This window comes from Hypanus sabinus, chromosome 7 (assembly GCF_030144855.1).
Source record: "Hypanus sabinus isolate sHypSab1 chromosome 7, sHypSab1.hap1, whole genome shotgun sequence".
Taxonomy (NCBI): Eukaryota; Metazoa; Chordata; class Chondrichthyes; order Myliobatiformes; family Dasyatidae; genus Hypanus; species Hypanus sabinus.
In genome coordinates this window covers 29,433,928-29,454,339 of record NC_082712.1, presented here as the reverse complement: position 1 = coordinate 29,454,339, position 20,412 = coordinate 29,433,928, and the positions used below count along the sequence as shown (strand labels likewise).

At 39.9% G+C, this 20,412-nt stretch overlaps 1 protein-coding gene across 8 annotated transcripts in view; it reads right to left on the bottom strand.

The window, feature by feature from the left end:
- Positions 1-327: 327 nt before the first annotated feature.
- Positions 328-20,412, bottom strand: part of LOC132396621 (protein WWC2-like) — a 248,051-nt gene continuing 227,966 nt past the window's right edge. For 7 of the 8 annotated variants that reach the window (XM_059974317.1, XM_059974320.1, XM_059974323.1 and 4 more), the window contains 5 exons: positions 19,598-19,762; positions 15,394-15,486; positions 8,658-8,897; positions 5,920-6,047; positions 328-5,385 (listed from right to left, as the gene is read on the bottom strand). In XM_059974317.1, the coding sequence (XP_059830300.1) occupies positions 5,319-5,385; positions 5,920-6,047; positions 8,658-8,897; positions 15,394-15,486; positions 19,598-19,762 (693 nt within the window). In that variant the 3' untranslated portion in view covers positions 328-5,318. The other variant, XM_059974319.1, reaches the window with a different exon arrangement.

Genomic DNA, 20,412 nt, shown 5'->3' with positions numbered 1-20,412 from the left:
AAGAAGTTTCCCCTCATGTTCCTCTTAAACTTTTCACCTTTCACCCTTAGCCCATAACCTCTGATTGAGGGCCCATCACCTTCATAATCTTGTATACCTCTATTAAATTTCGCCTCAATCTTCTAAGTACCCAGGAACAAAGTCCCAACCTATTCCATCTTTCTTAATAACTCAGGTCCTCCAGACCCGGCAACATGCTTGTAAATTTTCATCTTATTGTTTGTGAAGTCATACCTTCCACAAGGTAAAAATAATACAATACTCTGGAAAATGAAAAAACTCTAGAGATGTCAGAAGGAACTTCATATCAAAAAAAAACAAGTGCCATAATCTTTCATTTTTTTAATCAATCATCAGAACATGTGGAAAAGTGCCGAGACAACAATACTCAATGTGATAGTTTATTTGTAAACTACAGGTAATCTAAAATTAGAATGAAAGCCATAATCTGAGGGGAACATGTTCAGATAGCTAGTTCAGTTCTGTGCATTTCAAAACAAGAGAAAACAAAGCAGTTGGAATTAAGACATCATGAAAGCATTATTTTTGATAAGAGTGCACTTTTGTATTAAGTCCTTATTACTGCATTACTCACATTTGTATGTTTATTTAAATGCCATTCAATATGAAAAATAATGTTGATAGTTTTCTTTTTCATTTATCTATAAAAAGTCACAGTATTGAACACTGATTAAGTGAGTGTAGGTATGAGCATTGCTATAATTAGTATGATGATTTATCATTTTATATTATAACAACGAGAGGAAATGGAAAGAAATAAATTATCAGCGCTCTATAAAGGTATAAAATGAAAGGAACTTTTATAAAATCGTTTATTCACAAAAAAATATAAATGTCAAAAACAAACTTAATATGATTGATTTCCTTATCAAAATCCATGGTGGTAATGACGTTACTTTTTATAATAAAAATAATCAAGAGTAGAAATTCTGAATATCCTGCTGTGTTAATAGTTCAAGGATTTTAACAAATTGACAATGAAGTCCCACAATGTATGAAGAGAAAAAAAGCTGATCAAGGAGTGTCTTAAAAATTCACAGTTCTAGGCTAAATCTTCACTTATTTGAAGGTTTTCCATCTTGACTGCTTGGAAAATACGAAGTACAAACTAAAGATGATAATTTAGTACATTAGGTGAAATTCCAGCATTTTTGGCTCTTTCAAATTTTTTTGGCGTTCTTTGAAATAATATACTCATCTGTTTTCAAGAAAATAGCTGACTGCCAGATTGTACCAACTGCAGTATTGATAGAAAAATAACCTAAAATGTTCAGAACTGAACTATACAGAACAAAACATAAATAAGTCTGTAATAAATAGACAGGAGGATCAAAAGGTACAATTCTAAGAATTTCACTGTAAATACTTTTTTTTACACACTTCTGAGACATACACATGCCAGCTGAAACAATATACTTCATTAAATAGTCACAGAATTTCCAGCTTAATGTCCACCTTGAATGTTGTTGGTGGTACACTCTTTAGTAGTCAAATACAAGTAAAGATTGAAGAAAGAATGGCCTGACAGGGAAAGTACTGTTGACATGGGAGAGGATGATAATACTATATGAAAGAAGATTGCTCAGCCAAAGGCAAAGCATTTTAATCAGGGACCATCTTCACAAAAACTGAAACACATGCACGCTGTTTGGGAATTTCAAGGAATCCTCACGACATTGTTTAAATTCAGTTCTCCAGTACAGTCCAGCTGGAATCTGATAAAGTCAATTGTCCTATTTCTTTTAGAAATATTATACCCAAGAGCAAGAATTATTCTTTGCCATTAGATCCTGTCCACCTGTTTTGCCCTCTTTACAGCAGACTAGAGAGCATTATGAAAACTTAGAAGGATCATCACTAGTGGGGACCATGGTTGAAGTAACCAAAGAATTCCTTTAAAAATATTTTATTGTTTGTAAAATAGAAAGGTTAACTTGTATTTTGCAAGAGAATGAGAAATTTGTTGTGATAATAAACCTGATTCTGATGCTGAATGAGACTTACTGTCTCATCTCAAGTAAAATACCAATAAACTTTGCTGTAAGACTCCGCAATTGTGTAGCATACTTGAGTCATGATCAATTTTGCAGGAAGACACTATATTCTGTAGAGCCATCACCACTTATCTCAAATGCAGCCTATGTTCACACATTAGTTGGAATTTCTTCAGCCAGAAAGTGGTGAATCTGTGGAATTTGTTGCTGCTGGTGGTTGTGGAGGCCAAGTTATTGGGTACATTTAAGGCTGAGGTTGATTGATTTTTCAGGGCTTAAAGGGTTACAGGGATTGGGGCTGAGAGGGAAAATGGGGGGAGTCAGCCATGATGAAATGGCAGAGCAAACTTAATTGGCTAAATGGCCTAATTCTATTCCTATATCTTATGGTCTTATGTTCTTATTATTCCTGGATAGAAAGTTAGAATTCTGAGAGCTTGGCATATTTAAAGCCAGTTCTAGTATCCTGCTCTAGCAAGTTTGGAAATATTTTCAAAAAGACTATTGTTTTCATTTCATTGTCCTTAAAGACCATAGCATAGCCCCAAAAAGTCCGCTTCCTGATCTTTATTTTAACTTCTGAGTAAAAATTATTTATACAATCTAAAACACGTCTTGAAACTAAGATATTAATGTACAAAGAATTCCTTGCTAAATTATTTTTTTTTAATTGAGATACAGCATGGAATAGGCCCTTCAAAGCTACCCCTCCCAGCAAACTCCCGATTTAATCCTAGCCTAATCATGGGAGAATTTACAATGACAAATTAACCTACAAACCGATATGAAACCAGAGCACCCAGAGAACGTACAAACTCCTTACAGGCTGCGGTGGGAATTGAACCTGGATCACCTGTACTGTAAAGCATTGTGCTAACCACTATGCTGCCATGCCATCCAGTCAACGTGGTGGTTGTAAGCATTACATTATCAGTCTTGAGTCATGAGAGTTTAAATCTCAGCGACAAATTTTTGAATGGGATTTAAGAAATCTTGTCATTGGCAAGCCAGCAATAGAACTTTATCATGAAGACTGATACCAGCCATTGTAGTAACAAGTTCATGGGCAAAGGTACTTGCAAACTCAGCATTCAACAACCCCTGAACATTGTTAATTTTTAGTGCCTAACAAGTCACCTGGCTAATGAGATGTGCAATGAATATGGGCTGTTCAAAGTCATTCACCTAACAATTGTTGTAATGCATGCTTCTGCAGTATTTATTCTGCATTGTTTGATCAACAGTGACAAAATTCCAGAAGATGCATTTTTATCAGTATTTTATAGGGATCACACGAAGAGAAATATTGATATCCCCCCACCAGTGTTCTGCAGCTATGGGCCACCCCCGGGAAACAAGCAGATTCCGCTTTTACAATTGATTTTGGTCATAAGCCAGAAAAGACATAAAAATCACTTGGCATTGTACCACTCCTCCACAGTCTGGTAATGAATGGCATCAAAAGCACACACGGCCAATAAGAAAGGACAAATGCTGAAAGTGGAGAGAGACAGGAAAACCATAACCACATGAGATTCTAAGTGGCTGGTAACTTTGAGTAACACACACAAAATGCTAGAGGAACTCAGCAAGCCAGGCAGCATCCATGGAGAGGAATAAACAGTTGACGTTTTGGGCCTGGATGCATCACCTTTTAGCAGGCAATGTGAAAATTTATACATCTTTTTATTCTAGATCCTGAACATCAAATGTTTCTGGTTATAGGTGATTCGGAACCTAGTCAGGTTTAACTTTTTATGAACCTTCATAACATTTTACATCTCCATTCTACAAGGATGGAAGTCTAACTTTAGTTTTTTTTTAAGGTCCTCTTCTCCAACTAGCAATATCCTTCCCTTCTGCTGAAGATATCATTGTGTGGGTCACAGTCACCTGCCACCAACCAGCATGTTCTGAAACAATGCTAAATCGGTCATCTTTGTATGTTAGCTTGCATGCAATGCCAGAGATGGGCTTCACAGCTAAATGTAACTTCAACCACATCTACTTGTGCGCCTTCTTTTCTATGGGCTCAGGCTACCAATCATGAATGTATCAAGCATTCCACATATATGTGCTTAGAGACTTATAATTATTTTTAATGTTGTATTGTGATTTTGTTAGCCACCCCTCTCTAGCTCAGTTACATTATGGATATATAGCACATGCATTGGCCAACTTGACAATGATAAAACTCATTTGGCACAAGCTGGAAAACGAACAAGAAATCAGTAAATTTTGTGGCCTAGTTGCATAGACACACTGAGCCAGAGGCCTGTTACCATGCTGTATCTCTAAATAAATAATAAAATAAAGAAATTGTGTATCTTAAAACTGGGATACTCTAGTTCAAGAGAGCTTGGGTAAACTGATCTTAAAACAAATCACTTGTTTTTTAAAATATTGATCACATAAATTTAACTGGCCGATTAGAGACTCAAAATGTCAATTAAAGTGGACAACTCACTTAATAAATATAATCACAGGGTTTATTTTCAAATGCATTCCTTTAGAGTGGGAATACACAGTTTAATAACTCCTGGCAAAGAAAGTAGTACTCAGATGGTCAAATGACCTTTCTTTTGAATCTGTGTAAGGAACGAAAATTGTAATGAACCATGGCGGTGTGAGGATGCCTCCAGTTCAGGTATAGTAACTGATCAACCCATAGACTTGTACGTCTAGTAGACTATGGATTTATTGCACCCCATACCTCTCAGCTACTGCACTGAAATTTGAGTAGAAGTACAACAGTGGGGTGCAGGTGCTGGGAGCATTGGAGGTGGAGGGGAAGCACTGTCACAGAATCAAGAGCACAATTTAAAAAAAGAACAGACTCACACCCCTTATACAAAAATACTCCATGGCTCACTGTCACAATCGCAGTCTGATTTTACACAAACGTGACAAGGAATAAGATAACCTCTGTTGAATGGGAGAGGTGAGGGAATGGGAACTGAACAGGAGATGCCAGGAGGAATCATCCTTCTAAAACGCAGTGCTGTGCAACAGAATACATTTCTCTAGACTGCTTCCATTCACGTTTCCCTTCTTTACAAAACAAAAAGCATTCCAAAAAAAAATTACATACAAACTGTACAAAATTAGCATCAACTGCTTCAGAATTACACTACTTTGGTTTTTCTATGACAAAAAACTTTTTAAATACAGAGGTATTCAATTGCAATTAATTTACAAATATTTTATATCTATATCATTAGAATGCTTAAAAAGACTTTTAGCCAGCTATCAAAATCTGCTAAAATGCTGAAAAATACTTTGTAATCTAAATGATTAACTGGATTATACATCGTCTGCAGGTAGTGATGGGATGTTGATTTTTGCTCTGGTGAAAAACGCCATCTTCTCCCTGCAATTAGCAAATCAAACAATTGTTTAATACGTCCTGTGTGGTTTTCCTGCCTTTTTAAAAAATCTGATCCCCTCTCACGACCTAGTCATGAGGCTGTGTAAATAATGCACCGATGAAAATGCTATCTTTTAGCCAGAGGCTCTAAACCACGGCCCAGAGTGCCCTCCCAAGTGGACACAAAAGATCCTGAGGCGTAACTTTACTAAACAGCGAAGATCTCCAGCTGTTCAGGTTAATAATTATCTCTTATATAATGTCCCTCAGATGATTATAAAAGGTGCAGTGTCACTGCATGAAAATTCAGGTTGTCCTTGCAACACTGCCAGTATGGGACCTTGGTCTGAAATTATCAAAGCCAAAGAATGTTCAAAAGCAATTAGTTTAATACGGTAATGAAATCTACCTTTCTATATTAAATATTTGAATTCCAGAGAGCTGCAAGCCTGTAGCAATTGTGGAGTGGATTATGAACATTTTTCCATTTCTACCTCTGCACCCAAGCAAGAAGAAGAAAGAAAAGTGGATTCTGACCTGAATGACTGGACCTGGAGTGGCACCTTCTGGCTCTGCTCTCGGAGCCTGCACACCTCTTTTGACGCTTTCCTCATCAGCTTTTCAGCCTTCCACTCCTGCCGTTGTTTTTCTTTTGTTTGGTCAGCCTGAGTCGATCACATTGATTACTTATTTTCAAACATTTGCAACAATGCAGTCAATTCCATAGACTCTGGCTGCAGATCACCTGTCTTCTGAAGGCCTTTATTCTCCAAATTTGCTCATTTATATCCAATTCAGTTGACTTAAATTTTGAGGACTTCATCCTTCCTCATTTTTAGGGTAGCTCCTCAGAAATTTTTAGCTCTTAATCAATGTGATTTCAATACCTGATACCTTTCAATCCGTTCAGACTGCTTACCCCAAAATGATCTCACCTACAAAATTTAGACTAGATCTATGTTTTACTACAAGAAAGATTAGCTTTATATGTCAGACGTACATTGAAACACAGAGTGAAATGTGCCGTTTGCTCAATGGCTAACACAGTCCAAGGATGTGCTGTGGGCAGCTTCAAGTGTTTCTGTGCTTCTGGCACCAATGTAGCATATCCACAATTTACTAACCCGTACGGCTTTGGAACGTGAGAGGAAACTCCAGCACCTGGATGAAACCCACACAGTCACAGGGAGAACACGCAAACTCCTTACAGTGATAGGTATTCAACCCCAATCTCTGGCCCTGCAATTTTTTTTTAAATTTAGAGATACAGTGCAGAATAGGATCTTACGGCCCTTCAAGCTGTGCTGCCCAGCAACCCTGGACAACCCTGATTTAACCCTAACCTAATCACGGAACAATTTACAATGGCCAATGAATCTACCCGGTATGTCTTTGAACTGTGGGAAGAAACCGGAGCACCTGGTGAAAAACCCTAACATTCCATGTGGAACACGCACAGTAACTCCCTTCAGAGTTTGAAAGGTTGAACTCCAAACTCTAACAACCCCAAATGTATAGTGTTACAGTTAATAGCTAACTGTGGAACCCAAAAAAAGAGCTGTTATTAAATATGAGGGGCATAAATTGCTATCTGGAAGAATGTAATGTAACATTAACAAAGATATAACCTGGACCAGGGGAAGTTAATTCTTACTTATAGATCATTAAAGAGAGTAAAAGGGAGAATGAAAGAAAATATTTAACAAAATAATTTAATATTTCATTAAAATGGTACAGTACAGTGGCGTAGATAATAGTGCTGCTGTCTCACAACTGGTTTATTCTTGATCGTAGCTTCTTCCAACTTCCCAAATGTATATGAGTCGGCTGGTTAACCAGACCCCATAAATTGCCCTTGAGTCTTCACAAATTGATGTCGACTAGTCGTTTGGTATATTGGCAGAAACCAAAGCACTAGTAATAACTGTTGATTAACGTAATATTATACACCAATTCTACTGTTGTTATGGAAAAGATGGGCACAGTGAGAGACGGGCATGTGGACTGAAGTTCAAAGCTCGTTGAAGCTCCCTGACACAAGTGTTGGTGCCTGCCTTTTTACGTGTTCATAAGTGATCATAACTCTAAAAGCTGTGGCCAGCTACAAGACAGTTTAAGCTTTGTTTTTATGTAGGGGGATTTAACCCTGGGACAACATCAGCACTGCGTGGGTTGCAGATTGGATGCACTGATAACAAACTACAGATGTAACAGATATAGTCCACATTTATACTTGTTTAGAGCTTTCTCTTTTGGACTTGATACTATCACAGTGGTTTTTATTATTACAAAGGATCAATAAATTGCAATACTGAGTTTAGGTCACTAGATGTTGTCATTGCTCTGTGCATGTTATTAAACAAACATCTGGAGTGTCTTAAGGAGCCCACAGCCCCATTTTACTTGGATTGCTCATAGTCTATTACCTTATGGTGTAGAAAGAGGCCACTTCAGCCTTCTGAATCTATGCTAATTTGAGGAACCCCATTCCCCACTATCTTATTCTCATACACTTCCCACCACCCCCCCCCCCCCCCCCCATCACCAACAGATTCTCCTGTGCACCAATAACAGGGTAATTCACAGTAGCAAGTTTACCTAACGTCCTTGGATGTGGGAGGGATACAGAAAAACCCAGGTGACATAACTTACAAACTCTATGCAGGCAGCCTCCCAAGGACAGGGTTCAGAAGAGGTTCACACAAATGATTCTGGGATTGATAGACTTGTCATATGAACAGTGTTTGATGGCTCTGGGCCTGTACGCACTGAAATTCAGAAGAATGAGGGGTCTTTTTGGAACCTATCAAATGTTGAAGGGCCTCGTTAGAGTGGATGTGGAGACAATGTTTACTATGGTGGGGGAGTCTAAGACCAGAGGACACGGCCTTGTCCTTTAGAACAGAGATGAGGAGACTATAGCCAGAGAGTGGTGAATCTGTGGAATCTGGTGCCATATGCAAGGGGTATATTTAAGACAAAGGTTGATTGATTAATCAGGGCATGAAGGGGTATGGGGAGAAGGTAGGAGATTGGGGCTGAGAGGGAAAATGGATCAGCCATGATGAAATGGTGAAGACTTGTTGGGCCAAAAGGCTTAATTCTGTTTCTACATCTTATGGTCTTACAGAAAGAGATGAGCTCGGGTTGTCCTACTGGCCTCAACACTCTGTTGCTCACAGTACCAAATACTCTGACTCGAAGTTACATCCAAATAAATGCAGAATAAAGTCGCATGTAAGATTTATGAGTCGTCACGAAAGCTGAATAGATACCTGCTTCTCTGCTTGTTTCAAAAGCTTCTGGAACCGGTCATCCTCCAACATCCATGCGGGTAGTTCGGTCTCCCCCTTAGCCTTTACCTCCTCCAGCCTATTTCTGAGCTCCCTGAGCACTTGTAGCTCATCATTCAGCCGACTCTGCCGTGTCACCGATGCTTGGAGATCCAGCTCCAAATCCAGAGAGGTGCGAATCGGAGGCTCAGCAGTTCTTCTCACCAGAGGCTGACACATGGTCTGTGACAGAACATCAAATAACATCAGGCAACCGATTCAAATCATTTCTCCATCTCACGTCTTCCAAACACTGGCCATTCAATGCATCCAATTCTAGTTAAGTGTTGCACATATGATTTTATAGCATTTTGCATACAAATTCTCGATCTCTGTGCTTGTCCTTTTTGAAGCCAAAACCTGTTTTGAATGTTTAGCTGAACATTGCTGAACAAAGTGGGACTTTAAAGGCTGTAATTAGCTGGCAACCCCGCTGTGCAATAAAATTACATTCTATTTTGAGACCATGAGCTCTCAACAGGGATCTTTGTCCACAGATACTGGAAATCACAGAGGTTCTGACCAATGAACTTCTATCCCTGTAGAAAGTCATCTACGTTCTACCAATATCTTCTGAAGGTAGTGGCCAAGGACTTGCCAATGTGAAACTATCTTGATAATGTGGTGTATTTGCCTTACACAGTGACTGCTTTCTATTTATTTCCTTCCTTATAACAAAATATACATTCATATTTTGAATTCTTTTGATGATGAATACTTGGATTATGGTCAGTCTTCACACATAATTTCTCAGTGAAGAATGACTGTGTTTCTTTATTCTACTGTTTCAATAGTCTAACATCAGAAACTGTTTCCTTACAGAGTCCTAGAATACTACAGCACAGAGACAGGCTCTTCAGCCCATCTAGTACATGCTAAACTATTAATCTGCCTAATCCCAATGACCTGCACCCAGTCCATAACCCTCCAATTCACATACCTATCCAAATTTCCCTTAAATGTTGAAATTGAACCCGTATTCACCACCTTTGCTCACTGCTCATTCCACACTCTCACTACCCTCTGAGTGAAGAAGTTCCCTTCATGTTCCACTTAAATATTTCACCTTTCACCCTTAACCCATGCCCTATAGTTCTAGTCTCACGCAATCTCAGTGGAGAAAGCTTATTTGCGTTTATCCTATCCATATCCTTCATTACCTCCTCACATTTCCTGAATTATGGTACAAAATTCAAACATTGTGGTTCAAACCTCCATTGAGCACACCTACATGGAGGGCTGTCAAAGGAAAGGAGCATCTACCATCAAAGACCCCCAGCATCCAGGTTACACACCTTTCTCACTGCTGCCATCAGGATCAAGGTACAAGAGCTCAGGAGCTCTACCAAAAGCTTCAGGAAAAGTTATTACCCCCAACCTTGAACCAGAGGGTTTAACTTCGAGCATGGAACTATTGCCACAACCTGCAGACGCACTTTCAAAGACATTTCATCTCATGTTCTCAATGTATATTGCTTATTTATTTATGATTTTCTTTTCTCAGCTCAAGCTGGTAAAACCTGAGGTTTGGGCATAGCCAAACACACTCATTTCTCAATTGCTAGGAAGTTTCAAACTATTCTAATGGTGTTTAATATTGTGGCTTTCTGGAGATTAACTTAAATATCACTGTAAAGATCTAATTGTCTAATGCTATTGTGTCGTGACTTCGGGGTGTTACCAGTTGTAGATATTACTGTTGGGACAACATATACCCTGTTCATGTTCCATAGTCTTTCAATTTCCTCTTTTAATTCAGCATATTTGAAGAATATAAACGGAAACATTCAGCAATATTCAGAAATATAAATATTCAGCATATAAACGGAGAACTATCGCCCTGTTAGCCTAACATCAGTCGTGAGGAAGATGCTTGAGTCCATTATTAAGGACGAAATAGTGGCACATCTTGATGGCAGTAATAGGATTAGGCCGAGCCAGCATGGATTTACCAAGGGCAAATCATGCTTGACTAATCTGTTGGAGTTTTTTGAGGGTGTAACAAGGATGTTAGACGAGGGTAAGCCAGTGGATGTTGTGTACCTAGATTTTCAGAAGGCATTCCATAAGGTGCCACATAGGAGATTGGTGAGTAAAATCAGAGCTCATGGCATTGGGGGCAGGGTTTCAACATGGATAGAAAACTGGTTGGCAGATAGAAAGCAAAGGGTAGCAGTGAATGGGTGTTTCTCGGACTGGCTGGAGGTGACTAGTGGGGTACCACAGGGCTCTGTATTGGGGCCACAGCTCTTTACGATTTATGTCAATGACTTAGATGAGGGCATTGAAAATTATATCAGCAAGTTTGCTGACAATACTAAACTGGGTGGCAGTGTGACATGTGAAGAGGACGTTAGGGAGACTTGGATAGGCTGGGTGAGTGGGCAGATACTTGGCAGATGTCATTCAATGTGAATAAATGTGAAGTTATCCACTTTGGAAGCAGGAACAAGAGGGCAGAATATTGTCTGAACGGTGTAGAGTTAGGTAAGGGAGAAATGCAAAGAGACCTAGGAGTCCTAGTTCATCAGTCAATGAAGGTGAATGAGCAAGTGCAACAGGCAGTGAAGAGGGCAAATGGAATGTTGGCCTTTATTACAAGGGGAATTGTACAAGAGCAAGGATGTCCTTTTGCATTTGTACAGGGCCCTGGTGGGACCACACCTGGAATATTGTGTACAGTTTTGGTCTCCAGGTTTAAGGAAGGACATTCTGGCAATTGAGGAAGTGCAGCATAGATTCACTAGGTTGATTCCTGGGATGGCAGGGCTGTCTTACGCAGAGAGATTGGGCTTGTACACGCCAGAATTGAGGAGATTGAGAGGGGATCTGATTGAAACGTTTAAGATAATTAAAGGATTTGATAGGATTGAGGCAGGAAATATGTTCCAGATGTTGGGAGAGTCCAGTACCAGAGGGCATGGATTGAGAATAAGAGGTCAGTTATTTAAAACAGAGTTGAGGAAGAGCTTCTTCTCCCAGAGAGTTGTGGAGGTGTGGAATGCACTGCCTTGGAAGACGGTGGAGGCCAATTCTCTGGATGCTTTCAAGAAGGAGCTAGATAGATATCTGATGGATAGGGGAATCAAGGGATATGGGGACAAGGCAGGGACTGGGTATTGATAGTGAATGATCAGCCATGATCTCAGAATGGCAGTGCAGACTCAAGGGGCCGAATGGTCTACTTCTGCACCTATTGTCTATTGTCTATATTTCTGCTGTTTTTCACATATCAATTTCAGTATGTTATGAGTGCTTGGAATGGCTATTAAATATATTGATCTTGGTTGTTTATCCTGTAATATTATATCCAGGCAGTTATAATGGGTTGTCCTACCTGTAATAGTGGATTGGCAATAATATAATTTGTAGGACTCTTACTCTAATTATTATTATTCTTTTTTCTTTTTTTTTAGTCTTTTGCTTTGTATTTGCACAGAGTTTTTTTGCACATTGGTTGTTATCCGTCCTGTGGGGTGTGGTCTTTCATTGATTCTATTGTGTTTCTTGTATTTACTATGATTTCCCACAAGAAAATGTATGTTTTGTATGGCGACATATACGTACTTTGATAATAAATTTAATTTGAACTTTCAATGTGTTGGCCCCTAATATTCTTCAAATAGTATCAGGATACTATGACTAGATTTAATAAAACTGAGCCTTCATGTGAATTCCATAACATTTCCTTTTCATTTGCCATCTGCTATCCTTTAACATGACAATACAGTCATAGCTTTGGAAGCTATTCTGCAGAATTAAATATTAAAAGATGCTATTTATATATTGACTCATGGAAAACAGAGACACCGGAAACCTAACAATACTTGTAATATATGAACAGCTATATTTAACAAAAAATCATTCAAGTTATGAGTTAAGCTGATGACTATCAATATATTGAATTCTTGAAACCATCTTATATTGTACTATGGGAGCAAAATAGTAAAATTATCTTTGATGGATTCTTTAATAGATTAATTGCATAATACAGATGTACTTCCAAATATCTATATATAGTTACCAAATTCAGATCTGTAATTGGTATTCTATAATCAAGCTAAAAGCAATGTTGAAGCATATACATTGTTAAAATTTAAGAATTAAAAAATGACTTTAGAAGCATTGACTCAAAAATTGATTTACTTTTCATTCATTTTTTAAATATGGATATCAATGGCAAAGCTATTGCTTATATTTGCAGTCTTTTCTTCACTAGACAATATAATTTCTGTCCTGTGTGCTGTCTGTATAATTGCTGTTCTGTGAGCTGTCTGTACAATTTCTGTTCTGTGTGTTGCCTGAATCTAAGTGCCCATAATGTGCTGCAAAGAAGTTTTTCCATTGTATCCATGCCTCACCATATGATAATAAACTTGATGAATCCTTACTCCCCTCTGCTCTTGAGAAAGCTTATTTTTATTTATTTACAGGACTGTTCAAAAGTCTGAGGCACCTATACATAGCTAAGGTGCCTCAAGCTTTTACACAGTACTGTATTTGTCAATGTGGAACAGTTTGTAAATCTGGCAGGAGAAAAGAATGCTGGGAGTGGTGTCATGCAGGTGAGAAACTGCTAGAAAATTCAGCAGTCTAATGAACAAGGAGGCAATTAAAAGAGAGAGTACTCTGACTTGGTTTGGTAACACTTTTAATTGTAACCTTGAGAGAGAGAGTACAGCGCCAGCTGAGACACAAGCTGGGAAGTCACCATGGTAACAGCTCAGAGCAATTGAGCTAACGGACAGTTGGAATATAAAACGTTGAGGCGTTGGTCTGATAACGGCAGAGGAGACACGACACGGGAGAAGTGCGGAAGCTACCCGAGAAACCACTGGTGGAGTTTAAGACCACCACAAGGGTGGAGGCCACGGACCGATTAACTTCGACCCGTGGTTACCAGTGCGGGTAAGAGCTTGCCGGTGGGGGTCTGCAGGTGGTGAACCCGTGCCATGGGTTAGTAGACCGTTCCCTAGAAGGGGTTCTGTCCATCTGTGTCTGTGCGGGGTTCACACAAAGTGACTCTAAAGACTTCGGAAACAGGAACAACTAAAGCTGCCAACTTAAACAATAACTCAATTAACTCTCTCTCTCTCTATCAATTCAACTCGACGCAACACAAAGTGAACTGAACTGCTTAAACTTATATCCACACATTGATATCTACCTCCGGGACTATTATCTTTGTATCCACACACACACATTTACGGAGATAAATATATATATATAATAGTTTATAACCTGTATCGTATTATCCGGTTTTAATGATATTAATTCGTAGTAGTAATAAATATAGTCTTAATTTATAGTAAACCGGTGTTCCATTTCTGCTGGTCCTTTTCAACTTGTCACGGGATTCGTGACAATGGCAAGGTGGAACGCTGCAGGACAGGCGTGAGGCAAGTGCAGGAGTGCCAGGGCAATGGGTGGCATGTGTGCAGACACATCTAGCCCTGAGACACCAGGTTTATTAATAAACAATTGGTTTATTGATCATTACAGAACATCTCTCTGGTGCTTCCCACCTCATCCCCTCTCCCTATCCCCTTCCCACTCTCAGTTCGCAACATAGACCCATATCAGAATCAGGTTCATCATCACTCACATATATCATGAAATTTGTTTTTTTGTGGGTTCAGTAAAGTGCAATATGAGGTGTGATTGATAAGTTTGTGGCCTAAGGTAGAAGGAGTCAATTTTATTAAACCTAACACATTTATTTTTCAATATAGTCCCCTCCTACATTTACACACTTAGTCCAGTGGTCGTGGAGCATACGGATCTTGGACCTCCAGAAAGTGTCCACAGCATAGGTGATTGATAAGTTTGTGGCCTAAGGTCCAAGGAGATGAGTTATTAACCTCAAACACCCACGTGGACACTTGGCTGTGGACACTTTCTGAAGGTCCAAGATCCATATGCTCCACGACCACTGGACTAAGTGTGTAAATGTAGGAGGGGACTATGTTGAAAAACAAACGTGCTAGGTTTTCTAAAATTTCTAAGGTTTTCTACCTTAGGCCACGAACTAATAAATCACCCCTTGTACTTCAGTACTGTGCAAATTTCTTAGGCGCCCTAGTGTGTGAAAATGTGCCTAACACTTATGCACTGTAGTGTATCTATTTATTTATAGATATACTGTGGGACATGCCCTTTCAGTCCCATGAGCTGCACCTTCCAACAACCTACATATTTAATCCTAGCCTAATCACAGGACAATTTACAATGATAAATCAACCTACGAACTGGTATTTCTTTAGAACGTGGGAGGAAACTGGAGCACCCAGAGAAAATCCACACACTCTCAAGATCCTTACAGACAGCATCAGAATTGAACTCTGAACTCCACATCTCCAAACTATAATAGCGTCAGCTAACCGTTACACTATTATGATGCCCCCAAAGCTGAAAAGCTACTTTCCTGAACTGCTATAGTTCTTCTAGTAAAGGTGCTCCAGCACAGCTAAGCAAACTGCCCAAGCCTTTCACTGCAATTCCTCAATCTCATTACATCGCCCAGTACTGACTTAACACATTTGCCGAGGTTCGACTGTATCTCTGTTCTAGAGATTGATTCTAACTCAGATCCTGTGACAGATGTGTGTGCACAAGTCCCAAAGAAGATGATCAACATTTTCCTCTCTTTACATTTTCATGAAGTATTGACCAGACGTACCCTTTTAACTCTCAAGCTTCGTCTCTCTGTGGCATTGCGCACAAAAGGTGGCCTTTTGGCTAATGTGGAGCTGTCACTGTCGCTTCGGTTCAACTATTGATATAAAAAAAAGGGTTAAAGTCCACAAAGTAGCTTGCACCTGCTGTCCATGTTATCCAAGTACAAACAGATGTTACATTAGTCAGCACTTTCAAATCAGATCAGCAAACATCGTGATCTACAGACTTTTATTCTGTCCTAGAAACATTTGTTAAAGCATAAAACAAAATGTCCTTGATCACTTGTATGGAGAGCCTAACACAGTGGTGACCACCTGTTGTCCTCCATTTTGGAAATTCAGTGCCAGTGAGCCACAGCAACTACAATGTTGGACATTTACTGCAGGGAAGCAAGGTCACGGTTTCAGGCACTCTCACCTTGATGAATATACTATCCTTCCTATCAGTATTATGGAGTGTATTTGCTATTCTTTCTCTGGAGTATTTAGTGCTGTGGGCCTATGCCTGGTGGAATTAGGTTAAGATTTCTCAAGATCATTGCATGCATATGCTTGGAGTAAGGAAGGAGAGGGTCAGGCGTGGTGGGTGCGGTGGGGTAGAGGCTATTCTATTCTATTTGCCATTTTGGTTCCCCTCACCCCTTCTCTTCACCTGCCCCGGCATCTCTCCTCCTTCCCTCTTTTCCATAGTCCACTGTCCTCTCCTTCATCCTCAGCTCCTTACCTCTTCCACCTGTCACTTCCCAGCTTCTTACTTCATTCCCTCTCCCCCAACCATCCACCTTCCCCTTTACCTGGTTTTACTTGTCACCTGCCATATTGTACTCCTTCCGCTCCCCCCCACCTCTTCTTAATCTGGCTTCTGCTCCCTTGCTTTCCAGTGCTAATGAAGAGACTCAGCCCAAAATGTCAGTGGTTTAGCCCCCCTCCCCATTGTTTCTGCCTGACTTGCCTAGTTCCTCCAGCATTTTGTACATATTGATCAGTTTAGAGGCTGAGGAGGGGAGATCTCCTGAAGCTTTGAGATCTGTAACAGACAGTGGCCTTGTGTTCAGTGGGTCATGGTTTTGGGAGAGGTCTAAAACCATGTTTGAGAGCGAGGTGGAGGCTCCACAACAGCACTGCCCTTGACTGCAGGTTTGTTAATGAGGTTGGGATCAATGCGAAGTGATGGAGTGCTATGCAATTGGAGTGGATAAAGGAAGCAGAGAAGTCAAGATGGTTGATGATGCATTGACAGTTTGAAATGAAAGATCAAGAGAGGATAACAGGAGAGGGGCTGGGGATGTCCAAGACAGGGAGTTAGGAAAATGGAGTTAGGAGAAATGGTCACCAGTAGCAGATGAGGACATTGCAAAAAAATATACAGGCATAGAGGTGGGGGCGATGAAAGAAGAGCTCACCATATGGTATGTCAGCTCCGAACTTACTGAGATGCAGCACAGGCCTCCACTGAGGACAGGTTGCTCAGCATCTGGAGTGAGGAGGGTACTGAGGGTGGGGGTGGTGAAGACATGGCAGGAGTTGAAGCTGGTGTGAGGCATGTGGTCAGAAGGGATGATGAGAGAGAATGCTGAGAGGGAGAGAGTTCAGAGAAAGAGAAGAGGGTAGAGGATGGCGCTGGGGCTGGGGGTGGGATGGGATGGAGTGTGGGATCTGTGGAAGGGAGAGAGTAAGGTCCTGGAGATAGATATCAGAGTGAGAGTCACGAATGACTGCCCCCCCCCCCCACCTCCCCATGAAGGATTGTGCATTAAACTTCAAAATCAAATTGTGTATGTATTAATTATGTAAATTGAGATAGGTAGAATAAACCAGGTCAAATGCAGTATAATGTGGGAAAATGAAAAATTATCCATTTTGGCAGGAAAAATACAAAAACTTAATGTCTAAATAATATGAGATTGTAGAGCTCTGAGGTGCAAAGGAATCTGTGAGAACAAGTGAATGGTTCATAAAACACGTGAACAACAAATAACTATGAAAGTCAGTAGAGTATTTTGTTCATTGCCAGAGGAATTGAATACAAAATAAGGCATTGGTGGGATAACATCTAGAGTACTGTACACAGTTCTTTATCTAAGGAAAGATGTACATAGATATCTTGGAAATAGTTCAGAGCAGGTTTAGCAGCCTAATCCTATTCAAAAGTCATGTTATATTTATATACAATATAGACTTATTTCAGAATGCTGTATTTTTTCAAACTGTAACTTGTTTCATACAGCTAATAGATCAAAACTCAAAATAATAGTTTTACTTTGAAATTGTGTACATCATTCAACCGTATTGATTTTAAATTGATTTTGATACTGTTAAAAAATTGTAACCTTTGGGATATTCTCCAAGTTCCATTATATTGCACAGCACAGATAAGACAAACTTGAATGAATTGGTAAGAACAAATTGAAAGCTTGCACACTCCTGGGCCCAGCAGATAAACGCAATCACAAAGAGAGCATGCCCATGTCTTTACTCTCTTAGAAGGTCAAAGACATTTAGCATGTCAAAGTCAGAATCACAGTAGAATTTGTTATTGTGTATGTAATTTTCCAATACCACCTTGAGATTCATTTTCTTGCGGGCATTTACAATAAAATAAAGTACAACATCATTTATGAAAAATATACATAAACAAATACTGACAACCAATGTGCAAAAGACAGATCATGCAAATAAGAAAATATTCAGAATGCATTGTAAACAGACTGTGAATGTACCAAAGGATTGTGTCTAATTTATGTCTATTTTGAGAATGCTGTTTATATGATGAAATGTTATGATGCTATGTCCCTGTGTTGCCACTGCAAGTAAGAGTTTCATGGTAGCTGTGCAAAAACACATTTGTCCGCAGATTCAACCTCACTAATTAATAAGCTTCAAGACCATGGCCACAATACTTCTTCATGCAACTGGATCCTCAATTTCCTCACTTGAAGCCCCCAGTCAGTTCGGATTGGCAACAACATCTCCTCCACAATCTCCATCAGCACCAGAGTACCACAAGGCAGTGTGCTTAGCCCCTTGCTCTACTCGTTTGATACTTATTACTTTTGAGTCTAACCATAGCTCCAATGCTATATTTAAGTCTGCTGACGATGCCACCGCCATTGACCAAATCGAGGGTGGCGACGAATCAGCATATAGGAGGGAGGCAGAAAATCTGGCTGAGTGGCATCACAACAAAAACCTCTCACTCAATGTCAGCAAGACCAAAAAGCTGATTGTTGACTTCAGGAGGAGGAGACTGGAGGTCCTTGAGCCAGTCCTCATTGGGGATCAGAGGAGGAGTGGGAAGGCAACTCTGAATTCCTCGGTATTATTATTTCAGAGGATCTGTTTGGGTCCAGCACGCAAGAAGCATTATGAAGAAAGCACAACAGTGCCTCTAATTTCTTGGAAATTTGTGAAGACTCAGCATGACATCTAAAACTTTGGCAAACTTCTATAGATGTGTGGTGGAGAGTATATTGACTGGCTGCATAACAGCCTGGAATGGAAACACCAATGCCCTTGAATAGAAAATTCTATAAAAAAGTAACGGATACGGCCCAGTTCATTACGGGTAATCTCTTCCCACCATTGAGCACATCTACAGAGCGCAGTCGCAGGAAAGCAGCATCCATCAAGGACCCCCACCATCCAGGTCATGCTCCCTTTTTGCCGCTACCATCAGGAAGAAGGTATCGGAGCCTCAGTGCACACACCAGCAGGTTCAGAACAGTTATTACCTCTCAACCAGGGGGGATAACTTCACTGAACTTCATTCACCCCTTTTCTGAACTTTTTTCTCACAACCTATGGACTCCCTTTCAAGGATGCTTCATCTCATGTTCTTGAAATTTATTGCTTATTTATTTATTATTATTATTTCTTTTTTTCTTTTTGCATTTGCACAGTTTGTTGTTTTTTGCACATCCGTTGTTTATCCTTCAAGTTGAGTGTGTTCCTTCATTGATTCTATTGTGTTTCTTGTACTTACTGTACAACAAAAGAAATCTCAGGGTTGTATATGGTGAGATATATGTACAGTACTTTGATAATAAATTTACTTTTTACTTTGAACTTTGTCCATGTTTGAAGAGTACAGAAATTGTGCACCAACATCATTCATCCTTACCACTAGGGGGCATGACATCAGATTGATTGAACAAATGGACTGAATTATAAGGGTTGCCAACAGTATATTGATAATGATTTTCTTACCCTGCAAATATATTGGTTTCTTTCTCCTGGAGAAAAGGTCTGAGATCTTACTATCATGCTGTTCCTCACAAAATGCTGTTGCCTGTTATTCAGGTTGGTCCTGTCCTTTGGCCTAACAGCCACACACTCAGCCATAGCTTCATCTGTATTAATTTCTTTGTCCACCTGCACACAGGGGGTAAAAACATTCTGTCAGAAGCTGGTCAGTAGCAATTACGAGAACCACTCAAAATACAGTTCACCAAAAATCGATGTTGCAATTAGCTTTACCAAGTGCAGGCTCTACAGTGTTAGATAAAATCATAAAGACCTGAAGCCAACAGAGAGACGATTCTCTGGAAACAACAGAGCAAATACAGCAATGCAAATATAAACATGAGACAGTCTGTGGATTCTGGAAATCCAAAGCAATACGCATAAAACACTAGAAGAACTCAGCAGTTCAGGAAGCATCTATGGACATGAATAAACAGTTGATGTTTTGGGCCGATACCCTTCCTCAGAACTGAGAAGGAAGGGGGAAGGTGTGGTGAGGAAGGAGAATAGATAGAAAGTAATAGGTGAAGCCAAATGGTAGGAAATGGAAAGGCTGGAGAAGAAGGGATCTGATAGAAGAGGAGAGCAGACCATAGGAGAAAGGAAAGGAGAAGTGGACCCAGGGGAGGTGATAGGTAGGTGAGAAGGGGGAAGTAATGCTTGCTACCAAAATAGAAACAACAATGGGAGTGGCTAGCCTTGCAGAGTCCTTTCCCAGAGAAGCAGACTCCTCAATACCCAGAGCCTGGACTGACACTAACTTACTGCCCTCTACTGTG